Source organism: Capricornis sumatraensis, chromosome 3 (assembly GCF_032405125.1).
Source record: "Capricornis sumatraensis isolate serow.1 chromosome 3, serow.2, whole genome shotgun sequence".
Taxonomy (NCBI): domain Eukaryota; kingdom Metazoa; phylum Chordata; class Mammalia; order Artiodactyla; family Bovidae; genus Capricornis; species Capricornis sumatraensis.
The window spans coordinates 50,929,442-50,943,221 of NC_091071.1; the positions used below are offsets into that span (position 1 = coordinate 50,929,442).

Genomic DNA, 13,780 nt, shown 5'->3' on the forward strand with positions numbered 1-13,780 from the left:
AAAAAAAATCCCTAAAGGTTTTTATTTTTTTGTATATAAAATATATAATATTAATTGTTCATCAAGACTTTATTTGTTATTACTTTTCTTATGTTTGATGTTTAACCTGCTCTTCTGAGAGACAACAATAATAGTCTTACAAGGGAGTATAGCGGTTTGGTTTTTCTATTATCAAAAACCAAAATAAAACATCTTGTGAGGAAAATAATATACTGATATTGGCAGGTGAAAAGAAAAATCTTGGGAAAAATTGTAGCAGTTCTGCTAAATCATGGCCCCATGTTAACACAGGCATAGATCTTTTCCCATCTCTCTCATATCAGAATAGTATAAGTTCCTATGGAAACATTACACTGACTTTTCTAGTGAGACAGCAATGTTTGAAAGGCGATGGCACCCCACTCCAGTACTCTTGCCTGGAAAATCTCATGGGCGGAGGAGGCCGGTAGGCTGCAATCCATGGGGTCGCTGAGTCGGACATGACTGAGTGACTTCCCTTTCACTTCTCACTTTCACGCACTGGAGAAAGAAATGGCAACCCACTCCAGTGTTCTTGCCTGGAGAATCCGAGGGACAGGGGAACCTGGTGGGCTGCCGTCTATGGGGTCGCACAGAGTCGGACATGACTGAAGCGACTTACAGAATTCTAGGACAAAACAAAAGGAGACTTTCTCTAATAGAATGTAAGTTAATAATTATAAGAATATATATTAGTAAGTATCTTCTCTGGAGCAAATGGGATTTCTATACATTTCTTAAGATCCATCTGAGATTTTAAAAAATGTGACATGCAAGTAATCCCTCAAGGGTGTATTGTGCTTTTTAGTTGGCCACATATATTAACATTCTTTATTTCAGAAAGTATATTTAATCGTGAAAATACATGAGATGAAAAAGGTTTGGTTTTTTGGTTTTTTGATAATGTCCTTTGAATCTGAACTTTTACTGCAGATATCATAACAGTTCATGACTTTTTTTCTGCCCAGATTAAAGGAACTGAATGTACTGTCCTTTGAATATAAGGATGATGCCACCATCTGTTCAATGTCCTTTGAGAGGTTTTGCTAGTAGAGATCTATGTTACACCATCCATAACTGGATCAAGTTGTTAAAATCCATAGGGTCACAAAGAGTCAGACACAACTGAAGCGACTTACTGTGCGTGCGCAGGTAAGAGGCAGGTGATTTGATGAATTGAGACCTTTCTCATTTTACATATAATTTTTAAAAATAAAAAAGATGCAAAGTAATAAAAATAATCTTTATTTTGGCCCTGTACTTAAAGAGAAATACTGTAAAGTTTTAAGCATGCTAGGATGGTCTGTCTAGGCCAAGATACTCAGGAAATGCCTAAGTTATTGAATGCAATAATGATCCTCAACTTTGAAGCCACCTGAATCTAGCGACAAAATTCAAAATTTGCTTCTAAAGCCTTTCTTTTTTTTTAAGGTCTACAGAGGCCTAATGTTTCGTTGATGTGAGTTCTTAACAATGCTGAATAAATGATACTGGTTTTTATCATTTGAATTATTTATCCCTTTCTAGTATAAAATTCTCCCCAGATTTTTCCCTGGAATTCCTGTATTTTAGTCCTCCACCAGGAAGTTGTGACTCTGGACTGTTAAGATAATTTAGAATTGAATTTGGAGATTAAGGAAGTCTCTTGTGGCTCAGAGGTTAAAGCGTCTGCCTCCAGTGCGGGAGACCTGGGTTAGATCCCTGGGTCGGGAAGATCCCCTGGAGAAGGAAATGGCAACCCACTCCAGTATTCTTGCCTGGAAAATCCCCTGGACGGAGGAGCCTGGTAGGCTACAGTCCACGGGGTCGCAAACAGTCGGACACGACTGAGCGACTTCACCTTCACCTTCACCTTATTGTAGAGTGGTTAAAAGCACAGGCTTTGGACTGTGACACATAGAAAGCCCTAAGTACCTGTAGCCAATATCACAATCACCATCATCATTATTGTTACGTGAAGGCATGTTGGAGAAAATAACTGCTGATTAACATACATGTTCCAGTGCAGACCAGATAGACTATAGAGACAGCTGAGCAAAGTGGACAAAGAAAAAGCAGTGCTCTGAAGGACTCACTGAAACCCAGTTAGCTTTTATGTCAGATCTGTTTGCTGCTGTAAAATAAGAGAAGCGGACATACATCAAAGCTTGCACCTACTGGAAACAGTACTCTTTGGGCAAAGACATCCTGTGATTCTAAGCCACAGAGAATATCATCTATTCCAGCTGCAAACCAAGGATACTCTGTAGGTATGGAGTCTGGTCAAAAGTGGTGGCCATACTTTTTAGCCATGCTTTTATCCTTGATAGGAAGTGATTTCAGATTTTTTTCAATGTTTTTAAATCTATACATTTCAGATTTTTAGAAGGCTCATGCATCTGTGCTATCTATCATTAAATGTCTTATGGTAGCACAATGAGTGTTAACATGTAGGCTACTTTGAATCAGACCTTTTTAGCCCAGCATACCAATTTAAAAACTCTTTGTAACAGTTGATTATATATATATATATACACACACTAATTGTGTCACTTGTGTCAGCTGCTTAATGGTTTTAGGTGTAGGCATTCTATTATAGAAAATGCTACTTAATCTTTGAAGCCATATATCAGACCTGATGTTAAATTCCAGTAGACATGCTAAGGAAATTTTGTTAAACATCAATATCAAGAATTTGCATTCAAAAAGATTATTCAGTTATGTATATTTTAGCACAGTTGAAAATAAACAATTTTACAAGATTGCTCAGGAATCCTTTCACACTAAAATGCTTTTATTAGCCTTCTCCAGGCTCCAGATTAGCTTTCTGTACATGTTTCCCAAGTTGGTTCAAACGCACTATTCTTGGTCTTGATACTGTTATAATATCTGATGAAATTGCAGATGAAAAGGAAAAAATATTATGAGAAACAGTAGTCTTTTTTGTTGTTTTGAAGAGTCCCATGAAGTTAGTTACAGGAGGTATAAAAGTCAGAGAATCTCTTGGTTGAACTTTGGGTTTTAATTTTCTTCGGTGCTCTTTCCCTAAAAAGGAAAGAGCCATAATTAACTGTCTCTTAAGCCTAAGAGCCCTAGGAGTAGTCTCATTGCTTTCAATTCTATATATTTCTGTTTCTTCACATCGCTGAAACATACTAAGAGGGCAGATCAGTAGCTTCCAGACTTTGAGATGCTGGAATGCAAAAATCTGTGGAGATCAATATATGTTGCAAACTTTTTATCATGCCAAGTTGGCACTAATGAAAGAACAAATGCCAGCTACTTTAAACATCATTTTGGAAAAGAAGGGATATTTTCATGTCAAAAGAAGGTGTAAAAGCCATTATCTTAGAATGGAGGACTTTACTTGAATGAAATTAACTTTATTAGACACCTAGTTGTCCTTTTTCCTTTTTGTCGTTATGTTATCACAAACCTGGTCTGGACTTTGCAGACCATTACTGGTATACATATTATTCAGAAGCCAATTTTAAAATGAAGAAATAATGGAACTAGCTTTATCCTTCTAGGTAAATTACTCTTACACTAAAGAAGTGATACAAAAACCAGACCATAAATAAACCATTCTACTACCGATGATATTCAAAAATATAGCTTCCACACATACCTACCTTCCCTCAGATACTCCCTGATAAATGAAGTTCTTCCCTGTCCTTTTCTTTTCCTATTCTCTGTCTTTGCATTTGTGACTCCAACAAAGTGATCTTGATTTCAGAAAGTTTTGTCTTTGCTTTTACAGTGAGGTAATATACCATGTGAACTGATTTTGGGTCCTACACTAAGCACACATGATGAGGCACAAAGCATGTACATAAAGGCAGTACGTGATTTATTTTCTCTGTTACTAGTAGGAATTGGATACTAACATGATTAGATCTGGATTCTGATCTCACAGGCCTCGGCCACTCAGCCATCAACTCTATAAACTCATCTATCAACTCTATAAAACTGAACATAATATCAAGGGAAAGAATGTCATCTCTGCTGTAAGAACTTACAGGCAAGTGGTACATGAAACAGAGTAATAGCAAGATGGTAATTAAAGTCATACATGTTGTTTCAATAATGACATTTCTATGCATGGCTTATGAGAAAACGCAGAGTAAGACAGGGATTTCTGTCAAATGACGTAAGTGGGGAAGCCTTAAAAGGAATGATTAACACAGCACGGGCTTGTAAATGGGAAGATATTTTAGGTATGTAACACTAGAAAAGCAGAAGTTTACCGGGAAACATCTTTTGGTAGCCTCTACATTTTGAATTCTTAGAAATAAAGCAATTATAAAAGGTCTGAATAGAAAGTATCTCTGAGATAAAAGAAAAATCAATTAGCTTTCCTTTTTTTTTTTTTTTTGCCTTCATCTTTTTTTTTTTTTTTTTTTACTTTATTTTACTTTACAATACTCTATTGGTTTTGCCATACATTGACATCCACCACGGGTGTACATGCGTTCCCAAACATGAACCCCCCTCCCACCTCCCTCCCCATAACATCTCTCTGGGTCATCACCGTGCACCATCAATTACCTTTCTTAAAGACAGGAATTATGGATGGTCCTCCATTTTTCTCCAGACTGAAAGGAAAACACTTTTATCACAAAAACTAGAAATATATAAAAACTTAATATACCCAGGTACCATATTCAGTGCCTAGTGGTCTAATTTATACATGTTACCTGTACTAACTATGCATGTTACCTGTAAGTACTTTATAGTCCATCAGTCATTTATTCACTTACCACCCCAAACATGTGGAAGATTCAGTATGCTTGAAGTGAATAGGAAAAGTTTCATGGAAGAAGAGACACTTCAGCTAGGTTTTGAATAAAATAGGTCTTTAAATAGGTGAGTTGGGGGAGAGTATTCCAGACATGGGGAACAGAAGATGAAAAATTACTGCAAAACAGCATGGCATGTTCAAAGGGCACTAACTACTTAGGCTAGTGTGATCAGAATTAAAGTTATCTGGAAACTTTATTTTCAAAGTAATGTGGTACTAATAAAGTATTTCAAGCTAAAGAATAACAAGGTATACCGAAGTTGATATGGTGTAGCTTTAATAGAAGTATTTTAATCATTATCCTGGACATGTAACATATAAATATGGTGTTACAAAATTTCCCTGGTAATAAAATGTAATTTTAAATATTAAATATTAAGACTGCTTATGACAGATGTGTTCCTGGTTAATTTGATGAGGAAGGAACATTTGCTTTTGTCAACTTCAATAAGACAGGCCCCCGTCTGTTCAATATGCCGACTTCGTGGCTGTAGGGTAACATGAAACTGGCTAGTACTTTAGGCTCAGATTATTTTCACATAGGGTCAGTTAATAGTACGATTTTGTCTACATACTTCAAAATTTACACATCCAAAAACTCTTCTAATCTGCCATTCTTGGGGCTGCATGAGGGTGTGGGAATAGAGAAGTGGTATTTACTCCTAAACAGTGCTGCTGTGACCCCAACCAAAATCAATCTACTTTATGTTTCCAGTAGTGGTATCAAGGAATATTTTGTGGAAATTAATAATCTTTTAGCACATTTCCCATAGTTTAAATAAAATTCCCTTGCAGGATTGTTATGAAAATTAAAGGGAATAGTCAATCTATATAAATACTGTAAGGAGAGTACGTAGAATTATTAGTTATGAGAGTAATTGTCATTTGTTTACCAGTTCTCCCTTACTTGGTAGTCATTCCCATAAGTTTACTGATCACTTGTTATTGTTTATAATCCTGAAAATCGAAAGTTCACAACTCCAGGGGATGCCGTTCACCTCACAGTAATTGTAGATGGCAGTAAAGTGTACTGAGGAAGGAGTATCTTATTCTAATTCCCAAAAAGTTGCCATATGGGCTAGCTGTGGGAATGATTGTGTAAAATAATACTTCCAATATTTAAATTAATTTTTTTAAGTAAATATTATTTTAAAAAATTTTTAAATTAAAAATTTTTACCCAGAAAATTAAAACAATTGTAATTTAGTTTTCCCTGGATTATATAAAATTAGATAATAAGTTTTGGGTATTCAATTTTTCAAAGAATTCAAATTAAAGTGACTGAAGATATACTCATTTTTCTCTATACTTAAAATTGATTTATAGAACCATGATACACTACTGGATTCTATTGTCTTCCATTATTATAGAGTTAATAATATATCTTGAGTAGTTCTGTTTCCTATGTGTAAATAGCACTATTTGCAGAGACTTAATTCAGCTGTAATTATAGAAGAGAAAATATGCCTATTGTAAGGAGATTCTCCTCTCCTCTCTTTTTACAGAAACTTAAGTTCATGGTAGAACTGCAACACTGGAGCAAAATCCTCTGAATAAATGCCTGGCAAACTTTGCCATAATTTTAGCCACTGGGTCTGATTAGCCCTGTTTATACGCTGTGAATTTGGCATAGCTTTGAATTAGGTATAAAAGCCCCATTTGATGCCAAGGTCATAGTGTCATTCCTGGTTGCCAAACCTACCAAACCTAGGTTTGGTACCCAGATGTACCCCAAACCTACCAAAGAATGACTTCCTGAATCACCCCACTAGGCTCCTCTGTCCATGGAATTCTCCAGGCAAGAATACTGGAGTCGGTGAGTGAGTAAAGTCACTCAGCCGTGTCCGACTCTTTGCGACCCCATGGATTGTACCTATCAGTCTCCTCTGTCCTTGGGATTTTCCAGGCAATAGTACTGGAGTGGATTGCCATTTCCTTCTCCAGGGGATCTTCCCAACCCAGGGATTGAACCCGGGTCTCCCGGATTGTAGACAGACGCTTTACTGTCTGAGCCACCAGGGAGGTCCTTAACTGGAGTCGGTAGCTATTCCCTTCTCCAGGGGATCTTCTTGACCCAGGGATTGACCCCCAGTCTCATGCATTGCAGGCAGATTCTTTACTCCTTTGAGCCACCAGGGAAGCCCAGATTGAATTTGGAGGCAACTAATCTTCCAAAAACTTCTGAAAGGTGGATGAATAACCCTGACCAGACAGGACCCCCAAGATCAGTTGTATTCTTGTCTGCACTCTAAATTCTGTTGCTAAGTTGGAATTAAAAAGAGGCTTTGGCAGTAGACTTTTAGAATGAAGTCTTTCCTTTGTTATACAGTGTATAGATTCGTATCAAGGATAGTTCCCTTTGTTTGATCTTCCTTAAACTAACTTCCTTAAAAATTCGTCTCAGTAACTTCACTACTGCCACTGCAAATATAGGAATAATACCTTAGGGAAGGAAGTCCCACTTTCTGTTGCATTTCAAATTCCTTTAAAAATGCTGGGTTTATACTTGCATCTCTGCTGATATAATTTGTTATACGAAGGAACTGATTAGGCTTATTCCTGCATTCCTTTAATAAGAGTCGGAAAGCATTTGCATTGTAAGTTAAGTAACCAAGAGCATTGGAGCAAGCCATGCGAACCTAAGTGAAGAAGAAACAATTTCCCCTTAAACATTGAGCTTTGTTCTTAAAATATCTAACCCAGTGTGCTCATTAAATATTCCATAGGAAATCTCTGTAGAGATCATACAGCAAATAGGTATGTCAGCTGATGGCAATTTATAGACAAAACGTAGCCATATTTTTCGGGAGGCCTGTGAGTTGCCATTGATTTCGAGTAGTTGTTCTCAGTCCTGGCTGCATTTTGGAATCACCAGTAGTTAAAAAAAAAAAAAAGCCCCCCAACTAAATACAGTCTCTCTCAGTAGAATCTGGTGTTACATGTGTTTTTTTAAGTGCCACATGTGATTCTAACGGGCAGCCCAAGTAAGAACCTTTGAGTTTGAGCTAAGGTAGTAGGTCTCGGTTTTCACTGTGAATTGGAATCACCTGGATAGCTATGAAAATCTTGTCTGTATTCCACCCCCTAGAAACTGATTTAATTATTTTGGAGTTCAGAGAACTGAATATTGGGACTTTTCAAAACTGCACAGGTGATTATAATATAGGAAACTAGGTAAGAAACCAGAGCATAGAAGTAGGTTAAAAATAAGCCACCCAAGGAAGCAACTCAGTTATCCACTGGCAAAGCCAAAGACACAAGCCCAAGTTCCAGGCCATGGGACTCCAGAAAAAGTAATCCTTCCTTTGCAGGAAATACTCTCTGCATTTCACTCTGAAGTAATTGGGTTGTTCATATAATAAAGTACACCCCTGGGAAGTTCTTAGGAAAATCTCCTCGTGGTGGCATAAGAAACATTGAAAAAATGAACGTAAACCAAGCCCATGCAGGGTACCAGAAGGCTGACATATTGGTCGTTACATTGACATACGACTTCTGTCTATGCCCCCAAATCTTCCTTGGCTTGCACAGCGGTCCTGGAGCAGCAGCCTCAGCTTCTGGGAACATGTTAGAAATGCAAGCTATAATGCTAATTCTACACCAGCTATATTAGATCAGAAACTTTGGGAACGGAGGCCAGCAGTCTATGGTGTCACAAGTCCTCCAGGTGATACAGCCTTAAAGTTGGAGAAGTACTGCCTTTTAGCCCTTCCAGGAAAAGAAACAGAAGCAACACACTATCATAGCCAACTGGGCTTCACACACCCTCACTCTTAGCTGTTGGGTAGGTAAGGAAAACGTTCCAATGGATTCCACTTTCACTCATTACAAATAATCACAGAAATGACTGAGTGACTTTAATTATAAAACATTTTATAAGTAAGTATTTTTGTGTCATCTGTGTACTTATTCATAGACTGAACCTTAAAACCTGAAGTTAAAACCAATGTGCATATTTTGTGGGAACCAGAATTGTGAATAGCAAAGGTAGGACTAGAAAAGTCATAAAATTTTGAGTTAGTAATATGAACTGTTAATATTATATAACACTCAGCCTGTGGAGAAATTGGCCCTCAGAAGTGAGAGGCAAATTATTTTTAGGATATTCTGTTTTAGAATTACTTTTTCTTACCTCTTCTTGTCCTGAGTACAAATGATAGCAGAGCTGTTGGACTGTCCCTAATGTGGTAAATGCTTCTGGAATACCAGCTCTAGAATGAGCCAAGGTAGCTATTAGGTTCCCTATAAATTAAACAAGAAAACATGCATGTGCCATTTAATTGATATAAGCCAATATACTGTGCCTTCGTTCATTTGCATATATGAAAGTATTAAAAAGCTTTTGAGTCACATCTGTATTAATGAAGAACTGCTGAGGAAAAATATGTGTGTGTTAAATATAAACTTTCCCCAAAATTATGGTTTGGTTTTCTGTCACAAACAGTAGAAGTTAAATAGGTTCATTTAAGTGGGAAGAATTTTGAAAAATCAGAGGTTTTCTTCTTCTTGGCTTCAGAATATATTTTATTTTGAGGGTTCATGTTTTTTAATGATTATGAACATAATGTTTGAACTACGTAAGAAAATGTAATGTCCTTTTTACAATTCAGATGGTTTTAAGAGTTTAATTATATTTTTAAAATCAAGCAATATATTGCTTATTGACATTTAAAATAATTGAAGTTCTTCCCATAAAAGCAGTGTTTTGAGATTGAAGTAATAAAGTGATCTAGTAATTAAATAACACGGAGAAGGCAATGGCACCCCACTCCAGTACTCTTGCCTGGAAAATCCCATGGACGGAGGAGGCTGGTGGGCTGCAGTCCATGCAGTCGCTAAGAGTCGAGCACAACTGAGCGACTTCACTTTCACTTTCACTTTCATGCCTTGGAGAAGGAAATGGCAACCCACTCCAGTGTTCTTGCCTGGAGAATCCCAGGGACGGGGGAGCCTGGTGGGCTCCCGTCCATGGGGTCGCACGGAGTCAGACACGACTGAAGCGACTTAGCAGCAGCAGCAGTAATTAAAGAAATGGGCAGCTGCTAACTTAAAATTGTTTCATTACAGTTTGTGTTTTATTTTTAGAGATTTCATGTGATATTCTTTCACAGTATTGTTGCTGTGTTGGAATAAGTGTTAACACAGTAAATCTATTTTTACATTTGTGGGTGGATACTTTATTGAGGTATTCACTGAGTTTTTGTTCTCCTTTTGTTTTTTCCAGCCTCCATTAAAAGCCAGAAAGACTTCTGTATTTATGTCCTCAGGATGAGGAGAGTTGGGTGGTATCGTCTAAAGCAAAAATTATCTAACGATAACCTTACTTTCAGGCTTATATTTTCTAAAGCCTGAGTTTATAGAAGGGGAGCAAGGGAAAAAGGTGTCTTTACAGGATGCTTGAGGCTGGTGCACTGGGATGACCCAGAGAGATGATATGGGGAGGGTGGTGGGAGGGGGGTTCAGGATTGGGAACTCATGTACACCCGTGGCGGATTCAAGTCAATGTATGGCAAAACCAATACAGCATTGTAAAGTAAAGAAAATAAATAAATAGAAAAATAAATTAAATAAATATAGGGAGTAAGAAATGGTTAAGGGCAGAAAATCTAAGACTAAAACAGATAGCAGGACTTTTTGTGAAGAATTGCTAAGTGGTACACGTGGGAAAACTGAACTGCCAGCAACAGAAATACCAGTTTATGTAAAATTTCTGTGCTTTTGGAGCCTCTTCTGGAAACCTTACCAACTTGGACTTGAGCATATCATTTATTTTACTTTATCCCTGAAATCTAAATATCTGGCTTTGCTTGGGAAATCCCAGATATGCATATGACTCTGGAGGTGCATATGACTCCAGTGGTGGAGTGCAGAGGAAGCCAAATAATTTTTGAGATTCAACATCTACCAGCCTGGGAAAATTAATATTTGAAAGCTAAAATAATATGGCATTTCTTGCACAGAGGAGTTTATGAGGTAAAATTTAAACCCACTACAGTTGTTTTTCAGAGTCATAGAATTACTATGACTAAGAATGTTATTTAGATAAAATATATTTAATAACTCATATTAAACATGTATTTTTCTTCTAGCTAATTTTTGTTTGCTTGAATTTACCTTACACCATACAAATGTATCTTTGTGGCAGCAAGTGAAAAATTTTTTTGGTGTGTTCAGTAATCCCTTTCAGTTAAAAAACAAAATACTTTATTTTTGGTAGCTGTCTCTCCATATGGCTGTCATTTTGATACTGTTTTATGTTGTATTGAGCATGATAGATCAAGCAAACTAACATATTTATCATCTGGAGAGTTAGATCTGGATAGACATACTCAAACAATTACCACTAACTATGTCAAGAGTGCTGCTAGACCATTTTGCTCTGCTACATTGCATAGCAACATAGAGAACTCAAACATGAGCCAAATATGCACATTTAGTGGAAAGGAAACAGAGGTTATCAGTGTAAGTCTGCCAGTATGACTACAAATTAGTGTATGAATTTTGTTGTTGGTAGTTCATAGTTGAATTCTCATTTTACATTCTGAAACAATTAATTAGAGGTTTAAAAATAATTAGGAAATCAGAAAGGCTCTAATTGGGGTGCAGAATAGACTTTCATTGTTCCATGTAGACTCAACTCTGGAGTTCCACGTAGACTTACATGAATTCATTCTTAAAACCATGTGACAGAGTATCAGGCTTATTTTATTACTCCTCAGATTGCCAAAAAAAAAAAACACTTTTTTGAAAATAGTTTTATGTGGATATGATTGACTTCTAGGTATTTCTTACCTGTCAAGACAATAGTAGAGGAATCAGCTGAATTTAGACTATCAACTAAAATAGTAACTCCTCTTGCAGTCAAAGTAATGTGGTCCACGTCTATAATGACTTTAGCTAATACAATAATCTAAAAACAAAAAGCATAGAATCATTGATCATTTTCTACTCAGCTTCTGTAATTAACCTTTTATTTCTGAGGGGATGCTTCTCAGGAAAGAAAGAGGGTCAATTTGGTATGATCCAATAGAAGGAAGTGGCAACCCACTCCAGTACTCTTGCCTGGAGAATCCCATGGAGGGAGGAGCCTGGTAGGCTACAGTCCATGGGGTCGCAAAGAGTCGGACACGACTGAGCGACTTCACTTCAATAGAAGAAAAGCAAGTTGTGCGGCGAGGACCCAGAGTGTGTTTCCCTATCTGATTACTGAGTAACCATCGTAGGCGATATTATTCTTCCATTTTCTTTCTACAGTGTTTGCAACTTTTGCATCTGTACAGTATGGGTTCACAGAAAACACTTCTCTCAAAGAAGAGAGAATAAGATCAAGAAGAAGCCAGAGACATATGGTTGTCTACATGGTTGAAGAATCACATGATCAGCTAGAGATCTGCAGTTAGAAAACTTGTTTCTCTACCTGCTGCCTGGTAAAATAGGGGTGATGAAAATAATACTACATGCCTGTCAACCTGATAGGGTTGTTTTAAGCATCAGGTGAGGCAAAATCGCCTATTAATTTGTAAAAAAAACAAACAAAAAAACCTACATCGCGTTGTTTAGTCATCAAGTCATGTCCAATTCTTTTGTGTGACCCCCCTGGACTGTAGCCCACCAGGCTCCTCTGTACATGGGATTCTCCAGGCAAGAACACTGGAGTGGGTTGCCATTTCCTCCTCTAGGGGATCTTCCCGACCCAGGGATCACACTTGCATCTCCTGCATTGGCAGACGGATTCTTTACCACTGAGCCATCTGGGAAGCACCTAACCTTGTAAAATTCTACATAAATGAAGGACTCCTCATAAGGAATGGAATTCTTATGAAGTGGAAGGGGGTGGTGTAAAAAATACTGTGAATTTTACAAAATCAGTTCATATTTTCCAGATCCAGTGTTTTTTCTAGCTTCCCAGTTTTCACTAAAAAGATATATTGATTTGAAATTTTAGCCATCAAATTTATACCTGAAATGCTGCCATTGCCTTCTCAGTTTCGATTGTTGATTCAAGGAAAGGTTCAAAAATTGATATGCTCATTTTTCCATTTTCCAATATTAAGTATTGTTGAAAGCGATTATTGAAGGCAAAAAGGGTTAATGCATAGCCTGCTCTTAAACAAATATTCTGGAAACAGGAGAGATGCATTATCTTTAGCTTCATTTATCATGTTACTCAAGGCAATAGGTGTTTTTTTTTTTAATTTTATTTTTTTACTTTACAATACTGTATTGGTTTTGCCATACATTGATATGAATCCACCACAGGTGTACATGAGTTCCCAACCCTGAACCCCCCTCCCACCACCCTCCCCAAGGCAATAGGTTTTGAATTCTTACATATTAAGATACATTTCATTCTTATCTCTGGGAGTAAAATAAGACATAATTAGGGAAAACAGGTAGTAGAGTTGCCCCAGAATGTTACTGAACAGATAAAACAGAGAATTAGGTAGTGGTATCAGGGAGAAGAGAAGAGAAAAAAATTTTAATTTTTAAATGGAATGTTAGATTACTGATTATATAAATGAATACCTAAATGGTAATAGGAATCTCCATAATTTTATTAACCTTCAACTTTGTAATCACACTTTTATTTCAACATTTCAAAATACAATTGAAAAATTAAAATTTCTCTTGTATAGCATGATATTGTTGAATTTTATGCATTCTGAGATGATGCCACTCATTTCTTAAATTTACTTGTAAAATTCTGCTGTATTCTAAGGGAGAATAAAAAATGATTTCCTTTTTAAATATCTCATTTTAACATTCTGGGACTGGGCACAGAGCAAAAGTCAGTTTTCCCTTTGGCAGTCCATTTGCCAAAGATTTACAAGTATGGTTGATCTTCTAGAAAGACCCAAAAGATAGAATCTTATCACTAAATCTTATTTTTAATATTTCATTTGAACACTGTGGTACACAGAGAGAGAACCATTATTCTCAGTGTGAGAGAACATTAATCTTAGTGAGTGTTCTGTCACTGTT

The 13,780-nt window shown here is 36.8% G+C and overlaps 1 protein-coding gene across 1 annotated transcript in view; it reads right to left on the minus strand.

Annotated features, from left to right (window-relative positions):
* Positions 1-2,794: 2,794 nt before the first annotated feature.
* Positions 2,795-13,780, minus strand: part of ANKAR (ankyrin and armadillo repeat containing) — a 59,614-nt gene continuing 48,628 nt past the window's right edge. Inside the window, exons 19-24 of the mRNA XM_068967173.1 lie at positions 12,759-12,917; positions 11,591-11,708; positions 8,931-9,040; positions 7,241-7,437; positions 4,546-4,592; positions 2,795-3,042 (exon numbers count right to left, since the gene is read on the minus strand). Coding sequence (XP_068823274.1) covers positions 2,795-3,042; positions 4,546-4,592; positions 7,241-7,437; positions 8,931-9,040; positions 11,591-11,708; positions 12,759-12,917 — 879 coding nt within the window. The remainder of the gene's footprint in view (positions 3,043-4,545; positions 4,593-7,240; positions 7,438-8,930; positions 9,041-11,590; positions 11,709-12,758; positions 12,918-13,780) is intronic.